Source organism: Geotrypetes seraphini, chromosome 3 (genome assembly GCF_902459505.1).
Source record: "Geotrypetes seraphini chromosome 3, aGeoSer1.1, whole genome shotgun sequence".
Taxonomy (NCBI): domain Eukaryota; kingdom Metazoa; phylum Chordata; class Amphibia; order Gymnophiona; family Dermophiidae; genus Geotrypetes; species Geotrypetes seraphini.
This window is the reverse complement of record NC_047086.1, coordinates 170,156,375-170,182,896: the sequence shown is the minus strand read 5'-3', so window position 1 is coordinate 170,182,896 and position 26,522 is coordinate 170,156,375. Positions and strand designations below refer to the sequence as shown.

At 40.5% G+C, this 26,522-nt stretch overlaps 2 protein-coding genes across 15 annotated transcripts in view; one reads left to right on the top strand and one right to left on the bottom strand.

The window, feature by feature from the left end:
* EYA4 (EYA transcriptional coactivator and phosphatase 4) overlaps nt 1–26,522 on the bottom strand; it is a 443,388-nt gene that overhangs the window by 398,758 nt on the left and 18,108 nt on the right. The gene's annotated exons all lie outside the window — the stretch shown is intronic.
* Nucleotides 319–18,338, top strand: LOC117357209. The gene is made up of 3 exons (XM_033937580.1): nt 319–646; nt 9,263–9,370; nt 17,930–18,338. The coding sequence occupies exons 1-3, from the start codon at nt 319–321 to the stop codon at nt 18,319–18,321; spliced, it is 828 nt and encodes a 275-aa protein (XP_033793471.1). The 3' UTR covers nt 18,322–18,338.

Below are 26,522 nucleotides of genomic sequence, written 5' to 3'. Positions count from 1 at the left end.
TATTTTATTTATTTAAAAATTTATATACCGCATATTAACAATACGGTTTACATAAAAAAGGAATAAAATGTTAAACAAACACATGGTTCAATTATTGCTGAATAACACTCCTTAAAAAGCGGTCAAGAAGCCTAGATCCAAGATGGCCACGGCACAGACGCTCTGAGAGTGACGCTCCAGACCGCTCCAGACATCTACCCTTTATTTCCTGATTCGCTGACTTTGAGGCCCGATTTCCCCTTAAGATGCCGAAGAGAAGGGGCAGGAGTGTGGCTGGTGCTTCACGGTGCTCCGATATGCCCTCCCTCAGCAGAATCGATGAACTGTTGCGGCGGATACAGGGGCAGCCTGTTGGGAGCACCCGGACAGAGCGAGGCTGGGGTTGTCTCTCCTGGGCTTGAAATCACCTTAAGCCCCGACGTGAGAGCTCCACCTCCGCGACCTCGGTCTACCAGTTCTCCAGGGGTAGAGGAAACCCCGGAGAAGGGGGAGGTACTTTCCCCTGAGGCTGTAAGAACAACATTGGAGACTGTGGAAGCAGTGCTCTCTGACCAGGGAGCTACTGCAGAAGAAACTGAGGTAGGACAAGCAGATAGAGGTGGATTCCAGCCAGAATTAAACCAGGATAGCTTTTCTTTTCAGGACGGTGAGCATTTCTACACCCAGCACAAGCGACTTTAGATTCATTATGGGACCTGTTTGCAAATTTTACTAAAACTATTAGTCCCAATTTCCAATATATAGAGGGGAAATTGATTCAACATACTAGAGAGCTGAAAGATTTAACAGCGGATTTGACTGTCTCAAAGGCTTCACTTCAAAAGCTTGATCAAGATATGCTTACAGTTAAACAAGTACAAGAGTCCCTAATTAAAGATAATATTCATCTCAGGAAGAAATTGGAAACACTTCAAAATAATTCCCGAAATAATAATTTGAGACTTATTAATTTTCCTAGATTAACCACGGTTACTCCTAGGGAAATGCTTAGGAGATACCTGATTGAAATATTGCAAGTTTCTGAGGAAACTCTACCACCATTTACTCAAGTGTATTACTTGCCAAATAAAGATGGGGCTCAATTGCAGTCTAAAATATCGAACCAAACACCATTGAATGTTTCTGAAATTTTAGAAACATCAGATAGAGAGATAGCTGTGCCTTCTACAATGGTTGTGACACTAGCTTTTGCAATAGATAAAGTATGGTTATTAAGACTTTTCTTCAAAAACAAAGAGAAAGAGTTTCTTGGATGCAAAATACAAATGTTCCCTGACTTTTCCAGAGAAACTCAAAAGCATCGTAGAGAATTCTTACTTTTGAAACCTGGAGTCACTTTACTGGGAGCGACGTTCTACTTAAGATATCCTTGTAAGTGTATTATTTGCTACCATTCAGTTAAATATATATATTTTTTTAACCTCATCAGTTAACTGCTTTTCTGGCTTTGTCTCGACTGGATAACGAGGAATCAGCAATAGCTCACTAGTTTATATAAGCTGTTCATCACATCTCAGTTCTGTCTGTAATTTGTCCTATTACTACAATAGTTTTCTTTTTTTTTTTTTTTTGAGTTCTCCTCGCATAATGTAATCTTGGATCTATTTTTTTTGAGGACATGAGTTGGGTTAGTTGGAAGAATTTTCCTTTTTTTTAATTTAAATATGTTGATTGTGATTTATATTAGTTAAAAGTCATATCTCCACTAACCTACTTTCTGTACAAGTGACTACTTGAATGTAAATTTAAAATCTATAAATAAATAAATTTAAATTTTTTTTTTTTTTTTTAAAAGCGGTCAGTAGGCACCAAAAAATAATCTAATTTGAATATAAAGTTTCAACTCAAAAAAGCATTCACAAACAGTTGGGTTTTTAACATTTTCTTAAAATTCATTCTATGTTAGGCTACTTATTGTGAATGGTACATGATACACCTACTGTATGTTCATGAAACTCTTTTGTTTTTGGATTGGTTTTGTTGTAAGAGTTCCGGAGATGTTATCATGCAACATCATGAACACCAAACATAATACATTGATGTTTGGACATAATCAGGTCCTTTTACGAAGCTGCATTGCCAAGCAGCACACGCTAAATGCCGAGCTATCCATTCGGTTCCCATGGGTGGCTCAGCATTTAGCATGCGTTTAGAGTGAATCACAGTGAAGGTAATGTTGGGGCTAAAGAGTCCCTGACATCAGCAATTTAGGGCTCCTTCTACTAAGCCATGTTAGGGCTTTAACACGCGGAATAGCACACACTAAATTGCTGCGCACGCTAGACCTTAATGCCAGTATTGAGCTGGCGTTAGTTCTAGAAGCGTAGCGCGCGGTAATTTCCTGCATGCACTAAAAACGCTAGCGCATCTTAGTAAAAGGAGCCCTTAATGTTTTAATGAATGAGTTACTGTAAACATCAGTCGACACTGAGCGGTGTCAGACAGATAAACGCTATCCCTGAAGCTTTTTTGGAGTAAAATGGTAGAGTCTTCATCAAATTTTATTTTATTTATAGTCCACTAAGAAAGCCGAAGCAGCTCACAATACAACATACATAATAATAAAAATAAACTCAACTATCAAAGTAAACAAAATCAGTGACGTTGTCCTTTCCAATTTGATCTTAATCTAGTTTCCAAAGGTCATATTTTGTCATCATCTAACAATGAAGTTAAGGAGCTCATAATCAAAATGGAAATACGTTTACAATCCCGTATAAATTGGCACTTCGATGATTAATAAGACAAGTCGTCCAAGTGCTGATAACCGAAACAGGTTTTAGATGTATTTAAAAACAACTTAGGCCTCTTCAGTGCTGTTGTACGCACAGAGCTGAAAGGAGCGTTTTAGGAGGAGTGGTCAGGGTGGGATTTGGGCGGGACGTGGGATGACCTAGACTTAGTCATACTTCAAGTATAAACGAAAGTTTAACGAGGCAGCCTGGACTGAACTTGTACGTTGTGACTTAGGCGATGTAAAAACAGGTCTAAGTGCCCAGAAGATATCTAAAGTGAACAGATAACCACTGCAGACACAAAGTACAGACCCCTACACACTCCCCCAGTGATCACTGACACCCCCCACACACATACACACACACATACACAACATCATAAAAATCAGAATAAAAATGTGCATACCTGCCTCCAGAACATCAGCATCTAGCATAGGAAAGCCTAGTAGAACAACACAGAGGTAGCTTAAGTAGTCTGGGGCTATTGGTGTTGTAGACAGGTGGGTCTAGTAGATTTTGGGGGGTGTTTTGGGAGGCTCACCATGACCTATAAGGGAGTTCTGAGATGTTTGTATGGCACCCTTTTTGTGAAGTTTGCAGAAGTGCCCTGTAAGGTGCCCCACTACTTGTTGCCATGTCTGAAGGTCCAATCCATCACTTTGCTGGCCCCTCCCACGTCCAAAAGGTCTTGTTCTAGACATTTTTGACTTGGACGATTTTGGGAATGAGATATAAAGATAGATGACTTAGTGGTCTAGCTGATCAAACGGCTGGACGTATAATTAGATGATTTAAAAAAATATATATATTTTGGATGTATTTTTCGAGAATGGACTTTAGACACTGCCAACTTTGGGTGACTAGTGACTTAGGCCTAAAACGGACTTAGATGTATCTTTTGATTATGCCCTTCCAAGTGTTTTTCTAACATTTTTCATTTTTGTGGCATTGCAATGTAATGAAAATTTGCAGTGGATCATTAGTTGTACCAGTAAGAGTGAAGTTTCTGGAACCAATGATTTGATACATTACCCCAGTAAAGACACCGATTTGAATATCGGGTCTGGGTGTCTGAGGTTCCCTTATTTTGTTTACTATATACCTCAATAGTCTTCACAAATTCTCTCTATAATTTTTGATTGAGCAGATTTTGAATTGAAGTTGTCTCAATCAATAAGTTAGGAACTTACATGCATCCTTTCAGAAGAATGGCTCAGCTGCTTTGCCACCACTTATGAATGTACGTGTTCAATTACCCTTGAAAGTGACCTTTTTATGTACATTTACGCATACAAGTGGCGTTTAAATATAGAATAGTTATAGAATTTTAGTGCACATGCCTGGAACAAGTTACAGTCAGAGATGATAACAAACCAAACTGTGAAATCTATATACAGTGGTGCCTCACACAACGAACTTAATTGGTTCCAGGAGCAAGTTTGTTATGTGAAACGTTCGTTATGTGAAACGCGTTTTCCCATAGGAATACATGTAAAAAAAAATAATTCGTTCTGCAGCATAAAATATGCTAAGATGACATAAAAAAGATAATTTTTTTGTTATTATTTTTATTTAGATACATCTAAAAACATACATCTCCCTGTCCTTTTACTTCCACTATCTTCCTATCCCATCTCTATTCCCTTTTGTCCCTCTCCCCATGATCAATCATCTCACCACCTCTCTCTGCCCTCACCCTCAGGGTTCAAGATTGCTTCCACTCTTTTTCCTGTTGTTCTCTCTGCCTGTCACCCTATGATTTAGCATCCCTTCTGCCCTTGTCCAATATTTCCCCTTCTCTCCCTCCCTCTCATCCCCTGCTCCAACATGTGCTTTCAGCGGCCTTCTCCCCCCTTAAGCGTCTTTTCTTCTCCACTCCACCTTTCCTCCCTCCCTGCCTCCACCTTTGTGGCGCTTTTGCACCCGACCGACAACAGAACAGGCCCGGTCGGACAAATCTCCCTGTCCTGTAGCCGCGAATCTAAATTACCTTCTTACAGCAGCTGGATTATTGAAGCTGCTGTAAGAGGTAATTTAGATTCGCGGCTACAGGGCAGGGAGGTTTGTCGGCCGGGCCTGTTGTCGGTCGATCGGGGGACCTGACCAGCTGTGCACATTCTTCGGGGCGGACCGCCCCCTCCCCCCTCTTTCGTTCACCATTGCCTTCTTCCTACCTGCCCTGCCGCAGCCGCACACAGCCGACCGGAAGTCTTCCTGATGTCAGCGCTGACGTCGGAGGAAGGGAGGGCTTTGCTTAAGCCCTCCCTCCGACGTCAGCGCTGACATCGGGAAGATTTCCGTTCGGCTGTGTGCTGCGACAGGGCAGGTAAGGAGAAGGAGACTACCCTCGACCAACCCCGCTGCGATCCAACCCCGCAGGAACCCCGGAAGGATGCAGCTCGGGCGACTGTTGTGTGAAACGAAGTACGTTATACGGATCACGACATAAAGTTCGTTGTGCGCAGCGTCCGCTGTGCGAGGCGGCCGTTATGCGAGGCACCACTGTATATAAAATCGGAGGTATGTATGTGTGTATGTGCCGCGATCACGCAAAAACGGCTTGACTGATTTGAACGAAACTTGGTATGCAGATCCCTCACTACCTGGGATGATATGTTTGGGGGTCTCGTGGCCCACTTGCACATGTGGGCGGAGCTACAAACAGAAAATCAGATTTCACCCATTCATGTCAATGGAAAAAATGTAAAAAGCTGCCATTCTCACAGTAATTCAAAAACGGCTTGACCGATTTGAACAAAACTTGGTATGAAGGTCCCTCACTACCTGGGGTGATATGTTCTGGGGGTCTCGCGGCCCACCTGCACACGTGGGCGGAGCTACAAACAGAAAATCAGATTTTACCCATTCATGTCAATGGAAAAAATGTAAAAAGCTGCCATTCTCACAGTAATTCAAAAACGGCTTGACCGATTTGAACAAAACTTGGTATGCAGATCCCACACTACCTGGGGTGATATGTTCTGGGGGTCTCGCGGCCCACCTGCACACGTGGGCGGAGCTACAAACAGAAAATCAGATTTCACCCATTCATGTCAATGGAAAAAATGTAAAAAGCTGCCATTCTCACAGTAATTCCAACTACCTGGGGTGATATGTTCTGGGGGTCTCACGGCCCATCTGCACACATGGGCGGAGCTACAAACAGAACATCTGATTTCACCCATTCATGTCAAAGGAAAAAATGTAAAAAGCTGCCATTCTCACAGTATTTAAAAAACTGCTTGACCGATTTGAACGAAACTTGGTAGGCAGATCCCTCACTACCTGGGGTGATATGTTCTGGGGGTCTCGCGGCCCACCTGCACATGTGGGCGGAGCTACAAACAGAAAATCAGATTTCACCCATTCATGTCAATGGAAAAAATGTAAACAGCTGCCATTCTCACAGTAAATCAAAAACGGCTTGACCGATTTGAACGAAACTTGGTATGCAGATCCCTCACTACCTGGGGTGATATGTTCTGGGGGTCTCGCAGCCCACCTGCACACGTGGGCGGAGCTACAAACATAAAATCAGATTTCACCCATTCATGTCAATGGAAAAAATGTAAAAAGCTGCCATTCTCACAGTAATTCCAACTACCTGGGGTGATATGTTCTGGGGGTCTCGCGGCCCACCTGCACACGTGGGCGGAGCTACAAACAGAAAATCAGATTTCACCCATTCATGTCAATGGAAAAAATGTAAAAAACTGCCATTCTCACAGTATTTAAAAAACTGCTTGACCGATTTGAACGAAACTTGGTATGCAGATCCCTCACTACCTGGGGTGATATGTTCTGGGGGTCTCGCAGCCCACCTGCACACGTGGGCGGAGCTACAAACATAAAATCAGATTTCACCCATTCATGTCAATGGAAAAAATGTAAAAAGCTGCCATTCTCACAGTAATTCCAACTACCTGGGGTGATATGTTCTGGGGGTCTCGCGGCCCACCTGTACACGTGGGCGGAGCTACAAACAGAACATCAGATTTCACCCATTCATGTCAATGGAAAGGATGTAAAAAGCTGCCATTCTCACAGTTATTCAAAAACGGCTTGACCGATTTGAACGAAACTTGGTATGCAGATCCCTCACTACCTGGGGTGATATGTTCTGGGGGTCTCGCGGCCCACCTGCACACGTGGGCGGAGCTACAAACAGAAAATCTTATTTCACCCATTCATGTCAATGGAAAGGATGTAAAAAGCTGCCATTCTCACAGTAATTCCAACTATAAAACACTTTATATGACACTATAACCACTAGGGACATCTTTTCTATTCTACCACGGACACCATACATATAGAGTTTGTATGTTCTAACTGTGTTTGTAACTGTTTCCTTCATGCACCCCAGTTCATAATGTTATTACATTACATGAGTACTCACATATGCTGAACTAGGCACACAGGTTCCATTCTGAACCGGGAAAAAACTGCATGGAGTTTCTTTTCAACCTGAGTTTCCACATATTGAGTTGTTTAAATCAATTCTGAAACTTTTGGATGCCACTTATTCCAACAGATCTTCCTTTTCAGTTTAAGAGATTGCTAATTCCAGTGAGACTTGCATTCATTCACCACTATAAAGTATCTTTATTTGAATCCATTTACAGTGTTATTGCTATAATTAAATACCCATGCATCAGCTAGTAATTTAAATATACTTAAACAGATACAATATGCAAAGACTGGGAGAGGCAAGGTAAAAGTCTGCATGCTTATCTACTCAAAAGAGTAGAAGGTCAAAAAGGGAAAATGACTGTGGATTTGTGAAAAATTATATTACAGTTGATTTTACCTCCCAAAAAGATGAAGGCAGGCTTTAATATACAAGTCTGTGCAAAGTAGCATTTAAGGGTCAGCAGTGATAACTTTTGCTCTGTTTATTGTCACGTAAGAATAACCCTACAGCAGGCTTTTGCACTAAAACACTGTCTGATAAGGTCGGGTTTTGGTCTGTTTTTAAGACAATTTTAGAAATATCTTGAAGCTACAGTGATTTTTCATGTCCGGCCAAGTAGGAATCAAATTAATGGCCTCTTTTACAAAGCCACGCTAGCGGCTGCCATGCGGCAACATCCCCGAAGCCCTTTAAATCTCTATGGGCTTCGGGGCCGTTAGCACAGCCGCTAGCGTGGCTTTGTATAAAAGAGGCAGTAAGAGTACAGAAAAGGACATTTGCCGCACAAAGGTCGGCCCAATAAGATAAATGAGTTTTCTTTTTTGAGTACAATTAGAGGAAAAATAGTCACTGCATGATGTTACGTGCAAAGGATATTAGCAAGGTTAGCAAACAGCAACAACCTTCCGTGCTGCTTACAATGCCAACACAACTTTTCTTTCTTTCCAAAATATTTTATTAAATTGAAATATATCATTACAATTGAAATAAAAATAATAATAAAAAAATTAAATAAATACATAAATAAAATAAACATCAGGGTTGTCATAATATAATGAAAACATAAACATTAAAATCCTTTACTCCTTTATATTCAGCTAGTCTTTAAGCCCGTTACATTAACGGGTGCTAGAATATATGTTTGTCTGTCTTTCTTTATTTCTGTCTCTCTCTGCCGCTGTCTTTCTTTCTTTCTGTCTCTCTCCGTGCCCCTGTCTCTTTTTTCTTTCCTTTCTGTCTCCCTCCCTCCCACTATCTGTCTTTCTTTCTCTTCCCACTTCTTTCCAACGTCTGCTCCCCCTGTCCCTGAGACTTCCATCCAGCAGCTGTCCCTCCTCTCCCCCACACTTCCATTCAGTGTCTGTCTCCCTCTCTCACCCCTTTTATCTACTGTTCACCCTCTGTTTTGCCCCTTCCATTCACTGCCCTCTTTCCATCCAGTGTCCGCCCTCTCTCTCTCTCTGTTCCATATGATATCTCCTCCTTCCCTTCCCCCTTCCTTTTCCCTTGGTCTGGCATACCTTCCTCCTTCCCTGCATGCCCTGCCATGTCTTCTTCCCTCCAAGCCATTCTCTCCCCCTCTGCTCCCTTTCTTCCTTGAACTTCATCGGGCAGCAGCAGCATTCACAAATCATTGCTGTTGCCGGCTTCAGTTCTTCCTCTCTGGCGGGTCCTGTCTTCATGAAAACAGGAAGTAGGCAGGACCCGCCAGAGAGGAAGGCCTGAAGCCGGCAACAGAAGCAAATTTTAAATGCTGCTGCCCGAAGAAGCCAGGCCTTAACAACAAAGCTCCCTCCAGCGTTGGCAGCCGCGAGAGCGAGGTAGGGATACCGCTGGACCACTAGGTTAAAAAAAAGCACCAAAAACTTACCAATGATGGTGGCGGTGCTGGGGGGGTTTGAAAAGCCATCGGCCGTGAAGTATGCCACCTGCATACTTCACGGCCGACGGCTTTTCAGGACTTTAAAAACTTAGCAACGATGGCGGCAGTGCTGGGGAGGGTTTGAAAAGGTGCCGCGGCTCCTCTGTCGATCCCTGCTTGACATGTCTCACAACAGCAGTTTAAGTCTGGAGAGGGGATTTGTTACAGGATTTATGGCTTGTTAAAAAATTTCAGACGTTTGGACACACGATCGGGAAAGGGAGCCAGAGCCGGCAAGACCGCAGAGAGTGAGCGTTAGCCATGGACCTACGGATCACGGATCAGAGATCACAGATCACGCAGGTATGAGTGCGCATGTGCGGCTAGCGTTTTATTATATTAGATAAGCAATTCCAAATCATTTTAAATTTCTTCATATTGCTACGCTTAATTACATATATTTTCTCATATTTACTATGCCAACACGACTTTATAGCAGTTTTAAGATTTTTAGATCATCCTATTTATGTCTACTACTGGTGAGAATTGTAAGAAAGCACTAACCATTATCTTATTTAGGGGTCCTTTTACTAAGGTGCGCTAACTGATTTAGAGCGCACTAATCTTTAGCGTGCGCTAAATCAATTAGCACATGCTAAATCAGTTGGCACACGCTAAATTGGTTAGCGCATCTTAGTAAAAGGACCCCTTAATAAGATTCGGAAAGTTTCAGCACTTTGGGCTCCTTTGGCGAAGCCGCTTTAGCGGTTATAGCCCATGCAGCTTTTTAGCATGCGCTAAACCCACGCTATACGGCTAGAACTAACGCCAGCTCAATGCTAGCGTTAGCGTCTAGCGCGGCCGGCAGTTTAGCATGCGCTATTATACGCGTTAAACTGCTAACGCGGCTTTGTAAAAGGAGCCCTTTATTTTTCCAAGACTTGAATATAAATTATAATAGAACTCACCCTTAAGAGTAGACCCTATTAAATTGCACATTTAAGCTACAGAAAACTAAACCACCAGAAAACAAGAGCACAGTATGCAGTGGAGGGTCATGACCACTATTTGAAGATTAATGTTGTAAAAAACTTTCCCCCTCTTTTACAAACGCATAGCGCAGGTTTTAGCGTCGACAGCGGCACTAAGTGCTCTGATGCTCATAAGAATTCTATGAGCGCTGGAGCAGTTACCGCCGCTGCCGGCACTAAAACCCGTACTCTGCGTTCACAAAAGAGGGGGTTTATGAGGTAAGCATTCATCAAGATAAGGAACACATAAAAATATATGAAATCATTTATCCATAAGTCATTATGTGGATTTTTAGCCCTGTTAATGCTTTTATATTTATATATAACTTCGGGCCTTTTCCTGGCCATCCCGAAATCCTGCTCCACTTTTTTAAACACAGAACTTTTGGCCATATATCAATTCAAAACAGACAAAAATTATATATTATCAATAGCAGGAAATGTTGAAAACCACTTATGCAATCAGCACTGACCATTGCCCATTAAATTATAAAACATGTTAATTCAACTCTGAACAATTTATTTATTTATTTAACGCATTTATATCCTTTTTCTGCATGCATTATGGTCTCAAAGTGGCTTAGGCTTAACAATGCATTCCTTTAGATCACATAATAGATGATTATTTCAGCCCAGCAGAGCAAGCCTAGTCCTATGACTGAGAGGACAGACCAAGTTTCTATTTGGCTGTGCAGTCCCAGAGCACCTGAGCAGCAAACTGAGCAGCAGAACGTTTGTTCTTCCTGGAAACAGAAGGGAAGTAAACTCCTTGACATTCCTCCAGACTAGGATAGAATAAAAATATCTCCCCCTCCCCAAAACCCCTTTAGATCATGGTAGCTCAAGAAAAAAACCAGGTAGACACAAGATGGAAAATGAAAATGCTAACATCAGTTCTTGGGAAAGAAGGTGTAAGATTGTTGCTTTCAAGATCACTCTCACTGCAATCCCCCATGATCAGTTGTTCAAGGCAGTCAAGATTTTTATCAGGTTTTATGGACAAGAGGTCAAAATACAAATGTATGAGAATAGCTTGAACCATTTTTGCAATCAATACAGCTCTTCCCATAACTAAAAATCAACACTGGAAGAAATATTAAAAACAAATTTGACTATAATGCATTTTACCAAATTGATGCGTGTGCCTGCATCAATTCATGGTGTGCAACCGCAAATAGAATGTTTTAAATGTCATGCCAAATCTGAAATAATTGACAAATAGAACCACTTGTCGTATCATCTGTCACGTGGGATGGGAAGTCATTCACAGCCCCAGAAATATAGTATATGGGCATTATTACATTATATAACATAATTTTATTTCCTGAACTGTATGTGTAATTTCATAATTGCTCATGCCTAAAAAGTATAGAAAATGTCTGTTATTTACATAGAACTTTGCTTTTGTGACCGAGATAGTCAAAGTTTGCGATTTGCCTATTTAAAACGTGAAAATGCTGAATTTTTATCTTTTCTTTCTTATCAAGTCATGAAAAGCAACATATAAATCACATTTATTTAGATTGAGGTTATACAAAGATGAACACAGAAAATTTAGAAGTGACTAGCTTTTCCAGAGTTGCGATTAGATTGTAAGTCACTTTCATGAATCAGCCCCCAGATGTAGTCTCCCATCATGTTCTCGTTATATTGTCCTTGATAATGGCATTCAAAGTCCTCTGAGTATTTTCCCATGTTCTCCATAAAAGTCTCAAGATGAACATCAAGGACATAGACTTTGAGAGACATCCTACAGCCCATTTTATAATTCTTCACCAGATTCTCAACCATAGTTTTTGGCCTTGTGATTACCCAGGAAGCCCCGAACCACTGTGATAAAGCTGTTCCAAGCTGCTTTCTCCATCCTAGTTAGATTCTTGGGAAATTCCTTGTACTCCAGATTAGGGAAGGTACTTGAGATTAGGGAAGATATCTTGAAGGTACTTGAAGGCTGCTGAATACTGATCTAGAGCTCTGACAAACTGTTTCATTATAACTTCAATATTATATAATCCACTCAGTTGGAAGGGTGCATATACCGCTCATACATTATTATTCACTATCTTTATTTCTCAGGAAAAAAAGGCCTACCAGTGGTTCCCATTTAACATTGTTTATCCCCTCAGAGAACTCAGTTTGCTGTGGCCATTCCCACTTTTGGTAGTACACCTTTGTGTCCCTGCTGTCCCAAAGGCAGATATAGTGGGGAAACTTGGTAAAACTGCCTTGGAGACCCATTAGGAATGCCACCTTTTGAAGGTTCTGATGACCTCCCAGTTGTACTCATACTTCAAGGTGCCTAGTAAGGTCTTTATGCTGTTGAAATCCTCTTTGAGGTGCACTAAGTGAGCCAATAAAAGAGATGGGTGCTTGTTCCCATTATGGAGTAGCACAGCTTTGATGCTCTTGTATGATCTGACAATGAAGAGATGCCACTCTTTTGGGTTATAGGCAATTCCAATTGCATCAGACAGACCGGTCCCTTTGTGGCAGAAGCAGAGCCCAGCTTGATGGGTGAAGAAGGTGGAAATAACTTGGTAAAGTTTCCTGTAATCTGTGACTTGCACACTTTTATCCAACAAGTTCCACTGCTTGAGCCAAGATGTCAAAAGCTCGGCATTGGACTTGGTGAGATCAAGATCTCTTTTTTACCGCAGCAGCAAATGTGATATGCCTGTGATATTATTTGCCATATGGTAATACCCTACCACGCTTTAGTAAAAGGGCCTTTAAGTTTACTCAGCTTGGAATCAATCTGGAATATTCTGCAGAAAAGGTCAATTTCAAAATATCAATATTCTGGTCACAAAAGCAAAGTTTGAGGGGAATGATGGCCATTTTCTATACTTTTGTGGCATAGGCAATTAAGAAAGAACAATTATTACCCAGGAACAAAAAAAAGTATAATTTTGTTACATAGTATTATCAAAGCAGATGACAAAGGGAGAGCCATGGTTATTATGAACAGACTGAACTACATGAGAAGCAACGAGAAAATTATCCAAAATAACATTTTACAAGCTATCACATTCATACCCCACTGGAAAGCACCAGAAGGAGCTACACCATCTCCTGAAGATATCTCCCAGTGAAGTGTACAGATTTACTCAAAAATACCCCAGGAACCTCAACCAGGTATTTTCCACTTATTGCTACAAATGCACAGCCATTCTCAGATTCTATGCTACCAACATTCCCAGCTACCTTTGTGACACCGCTGATGTATTGAGGAAACTTCATTCTAATGGTCACCTCCCATAGCATACCATTCTGGCAGCCGCTAATGTCGAATCCCTTAACACCAATATCCTCCATAAAGATGAACTACATGCCATTGGGATCATTATTTCAGATGCTGATACAGCTGACCTGGCCACCAAACTCTGCCACTTTGTCCTCACACACAACTATTTCAAACTATAGTTTTACTATGGGCTCCTTTTACTAAGGTGCGCTAGCGTTTTTAGCGCACACAGGAAATTACCGCACACTACGCGGCTAGAACTAATGCCAGCTCAGTGCTGGCGTTAAGGTCTAGCACGTGAGGTAATGTAGCGTGCGCTATTCCGCGCATTAAAGCAGCTTAGTAAAAGGAGCCCATGTCAACATTTTCTTGACTAACAGCACTTCTTCAACTTCTACACCCTGTACTCTGCTGGCATCTTTATGTAAAACTATAGATGTAAAGCCCTGAAGAAATTTCATCATGAATCAAACAAATCCACCTCTTTATCAATATGAGCCTAGAACAATCCACACGATAGTTTCACTTTCTGGATGCAACTGTGCACTTACATAAAGGATCATACCTGAAACCTGCTGACTGCCACATACTGTATATGGTATTTATATACTTCTGGTTTCCACAACTTACCACTTATTGATTATAGCAGTGGTCTACAACCTTTTTCATGTAAAGGGCCGCAATGTAATGTAATGTAATGTAATTTATTTCTTATATACCGCTACATCCGTTAGGTTCTAAGCGGTTTACAGAAAATATACATTAAGATTAGAAATAAGAAAGGTACTTGAAAAATTCCCTTACTGTCCCGAAGGCTCACAATCTAACTAAAGTACCTGGAGGGTAATAGAGAAGTGAAAAGTAGAGTTAGAGGAAAAATAAAAATAAAATAAACATTTTAACAAGACAGCATTGATCTAAATACTTTGGAAGGTAGAAGAGAGGAGAGAAAGGAATAGAAGCAGAAGGGGGAGCCGTTGAACAGTAGAATTCTGGAGAAATTTAAATGATAGAAATAGAACAAAACAAAGACAAAAGGCAAAACAATAGATAAGATTAAAGATAAATCATAAGCTGGAAAGAAAAATAAAATAAAACTTTGTCTTCAATCCACGGTTTCAGCGTCAGTGATGAAGTGGAGCAAGTAAGTTTAGGAGGAGCGATTGACGTGAATACAATGTGAATACAAGAAAGCTCTGAAGGCCACCAAAGATTTCAGGCTTACACATACAACTTATTTTGTAAACCGCCTTGACCTGCTTGCTCAGACTAGGTATTAACTTTTAAAAATTAGTACTAATATTGATTCTATAACACTTCAAGGATATATTTTTAAAACGCCCTTTAGTTTGGATTGTCAACAGTAGAAAACTCCATGAACGAGACACTGGGTAACATACTTAAGCGATTGTTTGCAGTTCTAGTATGCAGTCAAGCGGGCAAGATTGAAATGAATGCATTTACAGGATTTGGAGAACATTTCCGCCAACTGTTTGATGGCCACAATGGAGGACTTTGGAGGCTGCATGCAGCCCTGGGGCAACACGTTGGAGACTACTGGTCTACAGCCAAGCCCTATAGTACAACCACATTTGTTCTGACAGTTTCAAAAGGGACTGCTTTGAACAAGACATCTAGATAAACTGCAACATGAAGAGAGAAAGCAGGTCATTAGAGCCAAACACTCAGGAACAATCTGTCAAAGGACCCCAAAAAAGAAAATAGCAGAATGTTCCTGAATTTTACCTACAGCTACTAGCTAAAATTATTAAAATGTATCATCAAAGATCTACAGGCCATCTTGGACAATGATCTGTAAGCCATCTTGGTATTTTTATCCTGGCACACCAACAGCCCTCTAACCTCAAATGGATACTCACTACTAGCAACCATAAACTGTACAATTGTGTCCATTCAGGAAGTAAACCTTTCCAGAAGCCTCAGATACCAACTCCATCTCCATAGTCACCCAGGCAACACTTTCATGGTACATATTTTCAACAAGTTGGCATTTATTTATTTATTTATTTATTTATGTTCAGGATTTGATTAATTGCACCTCATCAGAACAATATCAAAGAGGAGGAGGTGTAGAGGCCCAGCAAAGTAATTATAGCATAAAGTAACTACAGTTATAAATATCAAATGCAGTATGGATTACGCAACTTCAATCTCAGACTGGCATATGAGTAACAAAACAATAAAGAGATACCTGCCATTGCAGATTTCCATCAACTTTGAAAAATTATATCCAAGAGATTATTGATAATTCAGAAAAGCCTGCTCAAAGAGCTAGGATTTATACACCCTCTTAAATATTTTATAAGAAATTTCAAAACAGCAATCTACAGGCAAATAGTTCCAGAGATAGATCAGGTATCTAAATGTAGAATTGCGTGAGTAGTGTAGTCGCAGTTTAGCTTTTGCAGGAATCATTAAGAAATTAGCTTGGGAAGATGTTAAAAGGGTATAGGGAATAAAAGAGGAAAAAAAGTAGACAAGTAAGCCTGTACTGTATACTATGCATTGTGGGCCAAAATCAAAATTTTAAACTTGATTTTAAACAGCTCAATAAGTAACAGAACCACATGATCTTCTTTTAACACTGTAAAGCTGTTTAACAGTAGTTATCTGTACCAGTTGGAGCCTCTTCACTTGACACAACGAAGAACCCATCAACAAGAATTAAAATAGTCAATCAATGAATTGCCAAGGCATGCAATACAACATTGAGAGCTTTATGATCTACAGGTGATTTAAAATGTATTAAAATATATAAATTCTCTGAAGTATATAAAACACTTTAGGAAGGAATTTATCAAATGGTGTTAAGCATGTTAACGCACATTAATCACTAAAGGTGCCCACTATATTTCCTCCTTAATATCAGTCGCAAGCTGTTGCAATTATTTGAAATATATATCTGTGTCACCAACTTTCTATTTACATACAAATTTTTTGGGGGGTGGCACACCATCAGTGTAAAGCAAGATGCAATGGCAACCTTCCCTTGAGGACTCGCATCTGCTCATTTAGGACTAGATTCAGTAAATGGGACCCAAATTTGGGTGCTGAAAAAAACCCAACAAGCAATATTCTATATACAGTGCTCCAAATTGGGCGCCATTTATGGAACAGAGCTTAGCACCAGAATCCACACCCAGTTTTGGGTGCGAGGACTTACATCAACTAAAACTTGATGTAAATCTTCATCCCTAAATTAGGCACAGATCCCTGTACTGCGCACATCTGTAGTGAGTGTCCCTGATCTGCCTGCGCTCGTCTCATGGCCACACCCCCTTTTCAGATGAACACTGAAAAATTTATGGGTAGAACAGCACCTAGCAAGATGAACACGCAAATCAAAATTGTTGCCTATTAGCAACAATAATTGAATGATAGCACCCAATTATTAGTATTAACTGACCCATTACTCAAATTGCACATGCAAATTGGGTACACAAACAATTTTAAGCATCACTCACTTGAAACACACAAGTCCCCTTATTTTTTGTAATGATATTGCAGCAGCTATTTCTTAGGATTTTGTTTTCAACATATCATATAATTGTGCCCCGAAAAGCTCAAAATTTCAATTTCAAAAGCTCATAGTTGAACAGCATCCACCATTTCACTTCCTTAGCAAGCTAAACTTGTCTGTTAATCGACAAAACATATTCAGTGGTGGCATGTGGATAGAAGAGCCACGGTTCAACGAGGTAACCTATTTTGTTATCTTCTTCAGGGACCTTTTTAAGCATTCTTGCTTTTCACTCACTTTTCTAAAATCACTCGTAATTCAAATGCAGACAAATGAAAAAAAGAAATATAACTTTAAAAAAAGGGGGGGAGAGAACAATTTAGACATATTTTTGGCAATCTTTGCATTTCTCATATATTTTTCTATATTAGACAGCACAAGTATTTTCTTGCTCTATTTTAAGTAGGGATTGCTGCCTTAACAAGTATTATTCATTAGCCCCCCTCATTTTATAAAGTGCACCTAAAGTTAAGTACCTATATCGGCATGCCTAGCAGATGTAGGCATCTAACTTACCCTGTTTTTTTACTAAGCCCGACAGCGCGGGTGGATGCTTTAAATCAGGGGTAGGGAACTCCGGTCCTCAAGAGCCGTATTCCAGTCAGGTTTTCAGGATTTCCCCAATGAATATGCATTAAAAGCAGTGCATGCAAATAGATCTCATACATATTCATTGGGGAAATCCTGAAAACCCGACTGGAATACGGCTCTTGAGGACCGGAGTTCCCTACCCCTGCTTTAAATGCTCCTGCACCCATAGGGACTAAATGGGCATCAGAACATTTGCCGTGTAGCACTCGCTCCCGTGGCTTAGTAACAGGGGGCTCGAACAGAACACAATCGTGAACATTTTAAAACATGATTTAAAACATTTCTGTTTACAGATGCATTTGACCAATGAGTTGCAAAATGGAATACGAGACCCGTTGGATGCCAGTCTGAAACAGAAGTACCAAAAAAGATTTTTAACCTTTAATTTCTTAACTTTCTTGCTTTTATTAATGATATTGTATTTCCATCTTCTTTTTATTATTATTAATAGTAGTTTTTTATGGAAACCGCAGAGATGTTATTCCATTGTGATATATCATCCTTTAATTTGACAGAAGCGCTGGCCCTGCTAGCTGAGAAGATCTGTGCTGAAATTAATGGCTGCCTCTCTCAACATGGTTTCCCACCTTTGACAACTGAAAAAGCAACTACTCTTAGTGGACAGATCCAAGCGGCAGTGAGTGTGGAGAATCACTTCCATAAGTTAATAGATTCACAAATCCAGACCTTTTTAAAGAATTACCTTGCTTCGAGCTATCAAAAATCAGTTCCCGAACCTCCTGGAGGATTAGGTGCTGTTCAGAAAGAACTGGAAGACATTGCTGTCAAGTATGTCCGCCTTGTCAACTATAACAAGATGGTGTATAGTCCTTACCATGATGCAATTCTTGGAAATGTATTGAAAAAGGAAGAATCTCACTTACCTGTTCAATCAGAGGAAGTCTAATAATGTCGCTGTCTGTATACAGTCTCTTCCCTTGTAAACCGCTTAGAACTGTTTGTGGTATGGCGGTATATAAAAATAAAGTTATTATTATTATTATATGTTAAATAAACTTGGAAACTTTTTGAGTTATAGGCACCTCAAAACCTCTTACTTGGCACTAAGTGGAGTTAATTGAAAGTTAAATGCCTAACTTGACAGGTGCAATTCTACAGCAGTTAAGTGCCGAGTGCAAAGCACATAGTTAAAAGAGGGCATGATTAGGAGCAGATCTTGGGTCTGTTTTTGAATTAGGAGTGGTTGAGCGCATACATAGGATGTACCTAAATGTTAAAATGCTTAGTACCACCTAAGCATAATTCTATAATGGGCACTTAACTTTTATAGAATTACGCCTTTTAATCTGTCCAATGTAATAAAGAACACATGGGCAGATTATTCAGTACACCACCTGAGACAAATTGCAATCTGTATGTTGCTTTAACAGAAAATGTCAACCTGAATTTGGAATAGAAACATAGTTGGTTTGCCAAGCATTAATGCACTACTTACAATCCCACTCTTAAAGGGACTGATTCTATAAGCGGGCGTCCTGATTGTAGGCAGTGGTAGGCATCCTACCTCTGTCTGGCAGCCAATTGGGACACATGTTTTTAGAAAAAACCTACCCAGGGTAGGTGGCCTACACTGTAGGCGTTTTCATAGGTTTAGGGAGATGCATAGGGACATCTAAGCTTGCCCAAGGCTGGACTTGGACGTGGTTTCACCTGGAACTGGCCTTGGGTGAGTTTAAGTGGGAGAGTTCTTAGGCATCTGAGCCAATCAGAGCCTTAGGCCCCCCTTCCCGATGCATCCCAGTATGCACCGGGGAAGGAGAAGGCCCGCCATTTAGGAATGGCAGGCCATCCGGCCAGAGTGTGTGAGCATCATTCTGGCCAGACATTCGACTGAAAGGTGCGGGAGGGGGAGGGAAGGGTAGAGTTAAGGGTGGGGGGGCCTAAGCCTTGGGTGGGTATTGGAGGGTGTCAAGTTCGGGGGATCAAGTTCGGAGGAGTTCTGGATCAGGAGGGAGTGGACATCCCTCTTGCCCAGTTTTCTTCACAGGTAGGGGTTCGGGGGTACCGTCAGCAGGGAGTGGGCATCTTTCCTGCTAGCTGAGTATATGTGGGGGTTGGTTCAGGGGTTCCCTGCCACAGCCACTCAGCTGTGGGGGTTCAGGGGTTCCCTGCCACAGCCGTGATCAGCCGATGGCAAGGGATCAGGCACGATTCTCTAATCGGCGCTTGTGACATGAACACAGTTAGAGAATCGGGCCAGTTATGCAGGGCTGGGCATCTGTCCCTTAGGGCAGACACAGTTCTGCATAGGACACCAGTGTGCAATTCTCAGCCACTTCTTATGCAGTTGCAGTAACTAGTATCCTATACAGAATTTTCCCCAAAATGTCCTGGTGTGCCCACCCCAATCTCTTTTTGGAGTGGTATATTGATAAGAGCAACAGCCTCAGCACCCTGAGGTTGTGGGTTCAGATCCCACGCTGCTTCTTGTGATCCTGAGCAAGTCACTTAACCTCTGCCCCCCCCCCCCCATTGCCCCAGGTACATTAGGCAGATGGTGAACCTGCCGGGACAGACAGGGAAAATGTTTGAGTACCTGATTATAAACCGCTTAGATAACTTTGATAGGCGGTATATAAACACCTAAAATAAATAAATTAATTAATTAATTAATAAATATTAAAAGAAATAGTTCTCCCATATTTCTGCCCCTGGTATATGCAGCTGTGGATGTATATGCAAATTGTTCATTTCCTTGACACACACCCCCCTTTAACTTGTAATTGTGAGCTAAATAATGTCTACATATGTCCTTGTTATGATTTTTTTTCTTCTTATTTCTGTTTCTGTTTCAATTTATCTAATCATAATTTCCATAAATAAAAAATATAAAAAATTATTTTAAATTTGGGGGTTTTGTGAGTGTGGTACAAATACCTGCCTTGTGGTGAGATAATGTATGTGCTTTCTGTATCATTACTATTACTATTCATTATTTCTAGAGCACTACCAAATGTACGCAGTACTGTATAGAGGTACGAAGGAGATGGTGCCTGCTCAAATGAATTTACAATCTAAACAATCAAGACATACAGGATGCCAGGGGTAGGGGGTTACAGTTTAAGGGGTATGGTTGAAGTTGCTGGCTAGGCTGGTGAGCAGAGGGGAGCAAGATTATGAGTTGAAGGTTCCAGTAAAGTCATTATCATGTATCATTACTGTACAGTGATACCTTGGAATCCGAACTTAATCCATTCCAGAACCCCGTTCGAATTCCAAAGCGTTTGAGTTCCAAGACAATATTTCCCATTGAAAATAATAGAAACTGGATTAATCCGTTCCTGGGTCCCACAAACTCAAATTTTAACAGTAAATACACTTTTTTTTAAGGTAAAATATTAACAAATATTCCAAAGCAGCATTCAGATTCTGGGGCAGAAACACACACATACAATGTACAAGGTGTTCAGATTCCAAAGCAGAGTTTGGATTCTGGGGCAAAATTTACTAGAAAAAAGTTTGGATTCCGAAGCGTTTGAGTTCTGGGGCGTTCGGATTCTGAGGTACCACTGTATATCTATCCCCCTCTTTACTAAGGGCTCCTTTTATCAAGGTGCGCTACGGGGGTTAGTTCGTCAGATATTTAATCACGCGCTAACCCCTGCGGCAAGCCAAAAAACTAACACCTCCTCAATGGAGGCGTTAGCGACTAGCACGGCAGGCGGTTGAACGCGCAGTATTCCACACGTTAACCGCCTACCGCACCTTGGTAAAAGAAGCCCTAAGTCATGGTAGAGGTTTCTACCATGGCCTGGAGCGCTAAATGCTCCAACGCTGCTTTGAATTCTACAGTATGAACATTGCAGCATTCTGTTTATTATTTTAATCTGTATTATTTAATTTCTATCATGTTATCATGTTTATTCATTAATCATTATTTTTAAAAATCAGATTTATCTACATTGGAATAACAGTTTGGTACTTGTTGACTTCATGCTTGTAACATCCCTGAGATATATATACTTTTTTACACAGCTTTGTTGGGTCAGTTAATAAAGGATTTTTATTTGAGCCTGTGGTTTCATCTATGTTTTTGTCCATTTCTTCTGGGTTCCAACATTTGCACATAGCCATTGGTCCAAAAAAAAAAAAAAAAATGGAAAATCAGCCATCATACTGCTGCAGTAAAAATGTGTTAAATTTCTTTCAGTTTCACAACTTTTTCTGGTAAGTACCAATGAAGCAAACACGCTCCATCTGCAGAATCAACATGCTCTATCGCTGTCTAGAAGAAGGTCTGAATGTCAGCATCGGTGACTAAAGAAAGCATGACATCTTCCCTGAACCCCCTTTGCAACTCATGCCTTAATTGAAGATTCTATCATGTCTTGCATGGACATGAGTGGTCTTATATTCTTTCACAACTGCTTCCACGGCTCTGTGTATATGAATGTGTATGTAAAATTCAATATCTGTCTTTGACTGTACAAAAACTCCAGTTACATATTTCTTTGACAGTACATTACAAGGTTTTTTTTGTTTTGTTTTTAACTGGAATGGAAAACCCTCTTGCACAGCTGCCACCCTCTTTCACGTCAGTTAGCAAAGTCTACTGTTGACCAGGACTTCAGCAGCAAGCTTGAGGTGGTGGAATAAATAAAACTTTACTGACCCTCGACTATAGTACTGGCAATAATCCAATCTCAGTGAATGTGCAGATTCCAGCATGTAAAAGAGCACAGGGAAGGGAAACAGCCAGCTGCGAAGACAAGGGGGGTTCCACATTTGCACTAGAATAAACCTTCTTAAAGAAACCTCACCAGAACAGCCAACTATTCAACCTTTAACTTTTGAGATTTGGCAAAGTATCACAAGTGATATTCCATCCAAATTATTCTAGCTATCAACATCAACCAAACAGAAAATGTTCAAGTTGTTAATCAGGATCTTTGTTTTATCAGGAATTAAAAGAAAAAAAAAAAAACACACCCAAAAACACCTTTCTGTGAAGAAATAACATGAAAATAGAAGAGAAAAAGGTTAGCAATACTTGTATAATATATGACTCAGGATCGAGCATGTAACGTAACTGTTTATGCCAAAGCTCCTTGTTAATGTGGTTCACCTAAGTAGGTAGCTTTGATCTTTCTCCTGTCCATAACAACGCATAACAAGAGCAGGTGGCCTCAATTCTATGAAAACTAGAATTGTGCAAAACTGTAAACTGAGGTAAATTACCTCAGCACTTCCACATAATCCTCTTCTCTTCCCCTACCACACTCACCCAACAATTACTCAGTTCTTCATTCTCTTTCCCTCCCCCGGTCTGAGGAAAAAAAAGCTGTCAGACCCTTGCTGGAAATTTTGCCATCTATTCCTCTGTTTTACTATCCGAGTGCCAAAAATAACTTTGGGCCTGATACCTGAGTCACTCTGAAACTCATCAACAGTTCTGAACATTCCTTAAATATTAAAACTCCAGTTTTTACTTAGTGTAACACACGGTCCTACAGTTTCTCCCTCCTGCACAGGTAAAAGCAAATGGTTTCTGTTTTAGGGTTCCTTATTGGCCAGTGAGGTAAATGTTCCGACATTCATAGAATTCCTATGAGTGTCAGAGCATTTACCTCTTTGTCCTGCGCTAAAAACCTCTAGTGCCATTTAGTGAAACTCTGCATTAGACATTTTCATATTGCTCTGAGACCAAATCAGTATTGAAATGCAAACAAACTTCCTACTACCCTGACTGAGGAAAAGAATGAGTGTTCGGGGGATTACTTTGGAACCTATTTACTAAGCTATGTTAGGTGCTAATGTGTCCCTAGTGCAGCTTAAACTCACATACTGTGGGACACACTCAGGTATCCTTCAGTAAGTGTCATTTTAGCATGGACAAATCCATGTGCTGCAAAATTTGTCTTTTTTTATTTTTTTTTTTAGGAGGGCTGTGTCAAGGAACATTTGGATAAATTCCTGGAGAAAAAGCCCATAGTCTGCTATTGAGACAGATATGTGGGAAGCCACTGCTTGCCCTGGGACCGGTAGCATGGAATGTTGCTACCATTTGGTTTTTTGCCAGGTAATTGTGTCCTGGATTGGCCACCATGAAAACGAGATACAGAGCTATTTGAACCATTGTTCTGACCCAATAAGGCTATTCTTATTAGGGGGAGAGGATGGTGCAATGGTTAAAGCTACAGCCTCAGCACCCTGAGATTGTGGATTCAAACCGTGGATTCAAACCTATGCTGCTCATTGTGACCCTGGGTAAGTCACTTAATCCCTCCACTGCCCCAGATACATTAGATAGATTGTGAGCCCACCAGGTCAAACAGAGAAAAATGTTTGAATATCTAAATAAATTCACTTAAACTATTCTAGGTTCCCCGGGGAGAACAGTATAGAAATTTGAATAAATAAATAAAAAGACTTTGGCGCTCAATGAAAGGGACACTAAGATTATGCATAGACTTCAAATCCTTTTAAAAATTGCTAAAGACCAGACTATTTGTGAGGGCTTTTCTTGACCGTTCTGAAACCAATAGATAATAGGGCATGAATATATGATTTGGATATGAGATGATGGTTCTTAAGTATTTTTACCTGATAATGTATAAATCGCTATGTAATGTCTGTTATTTTTATGTATGTACCAACTGTTACCCGCTTAGTAGATAAGCGAGATAGACATTTTTTAAATAAATAAATTATGTAATCAGCTATCACAGCAACATTAGCATGCTCTACCTGGTTAGCACAGAATTACCACCAAAAGTTTGGCGCTGGCAGGTGCCTAGATCACACCTAACAGCGCCTAACTTAAGTGTTTTAATTTATTTTAAGTGGTGCAATAATTGGTTGCACCATTAAAAACCAATTACAAATTCTTTTTTTTTTTTAAATGAGGTGCCGCTAAGTGCTCTCCAGGACCAGCGCCTGGGTCCGCGGCACCTAGTGACACCAAAGCCACGAATTGGTCATGTTTAGGGGTGGCACTAGATTTCAGCATCACAAGGCACTGCCTGCTGTGATTCTGCAAGAACCCTAGGCACTGGCAATATAGACCTATAAAACCTTAGCCTACCTTTCTGGTGCCTAGGATCCTTGCTAGCCATGATTCTGTAAGCAGTGCCTGTCCATGATTGACACTCAGTACGTGCCTCCCACAGAATCAGTCACTCATTCCCTCCATTGCCCCAGTTACCATAGTTAGATTGTGAGCTTACTGGGAAAGATAGGGAAAATACGTAAGAGTAACATAACTATTCGGTGTATTGTAAACCATTTGAGGTGAATCTCTTCATGAAAAGGCAATAAATAACTCATAGACATTAATATGAAAAATCAGCCATTTTATAGCTGCAACAAAAATGGCCTTCCTCATAGAGCGTGGGAAAAGCCTGTGCAAGGACACGCTAAGGCCACTTTTTTTGCTACAGCTTAGTAAAAGGGCAACTCAGGTCCTCTTTTATCAAACTGCATTAGGGTTTTTTATCGCTGTGGCAAAAGCTCCGATGCGCATAGAATTCCTATGAGCATCAGAGATTTTACTGCAGTGACTTGCGATTTTAAAAAAAAAAAACTTTAACACAGCTTGATAAAAAAGGCCTTAGTTGGGTAAAGCGCCTGTTTAGGGTTGACTTTGTGCAGTCAGCTATGTCTGTTTTGTAGCTAGAAACTAAAGATAGTAAATTTCAAAATCCCTTGAAAACTTGGTTCGTTTTTGCTGATTCCTGAGTGAATGTGAGTTATGAGTTTTTGCGTTAGATTGTCCATTGTCTTCTGAAATGAACTGTTATGAATATGGGTAGACTGGAGTGTCTTGAACCTTTTTAATAACTGAATAGAATTTTATTTTTGTTATAATCTGCCTTAGACTTTCCGTGAGGGAAAGTGGAATAGATTTGCAAATGCCATTCAGAAATTACATTTATATTAGAATGATGAGCAAAATAAACCATCCATACATAATGGCAGAATGTAAGATAATTTCCATCAATGTCAACTAAGAGAAAACATCCCTATGAATTAAACATATTCGTACAAAGGGGCAGCTAAGAAGTCATATCTCTAGATATGCATCAATATGGCTGTACTGGGTACTATAAGCAGTAGGGATGGGCTGTTGTTTGCAACAACATGGGAACTGTCAACAACATATATCATGTCATTACATATCATCAAGAAATGAAAATGGGCAGAAAGAACATGGCATTTTGTGTGTGTGTGTAGGGGGGAGGTTGTTTGCTGTCTATGCAAAGAGGGCACACCCATTCAGAAAGAGTATGCATTCTTTACTGATGGTGCATGCATACATGAACTGTGACACATGTGCTTTCCATTACACATGCATGAACCACTAGGAAAGAATGTGTCTTTTTTGTAAATTGTGCAAACTCTTTACAAGGAAGGTGCACCAGTTCAAAAGAGAGTGTACTCCGAATGATACTGCAACTGTAGGGGTGATTCCTGCATCACACCTAAGGTTAGGCCTCACTCATATCAAGCAAGCCTGAACCATCTTTCCTGCATGAACCATCTCTGCCTGATGCATTCTGGATGTGTTTACAAGAACTCTGTGTTTCAGTCAAGGACAAGGAGTCCACTCTAACTTGTCCAGCTCCTGTGAAACCTGGAGGAGTTATGAACTATATTATGATCTATGTTTTGTGCTTATCATCTATGGCGCCTTTCAAGACCTCTGCACAAGAAAAGACTATTCATTCTTGCTGTTCTGCTTGGATTGGTCCTGGAGGGTCATCTGACATGACCTAAGGAGAAAGGTGTTTGCGAGGATTTAGACTATGTTTGGATGTGAGGGAACTTGGATGTAAACTTAGGTTTCTCTGTACACCACACTGTGACAATAAGACCTGATAAAAGTTGCCTCTTGTGACCTGCTCTCGTATGAGTAAAGATGCAGAACTGTCTTTTAAACAGATCTGGTTTCTATCGCAAAAGGAACTCTAGCTAATATATATTACAGCTCTTCCAGTGTCTGACCAGAAGTTCTATCATCTGCTAAGCTGAGGAATAAGAAGGATTCCATCTCCCAGATCTGCTGAGGCATAATCTAAAGGGTGAGAAAAGGAATTATCTCTTCTCTTTGCTGGGCTAGATAGAATTGTATTGGTTATGGATAGGAAT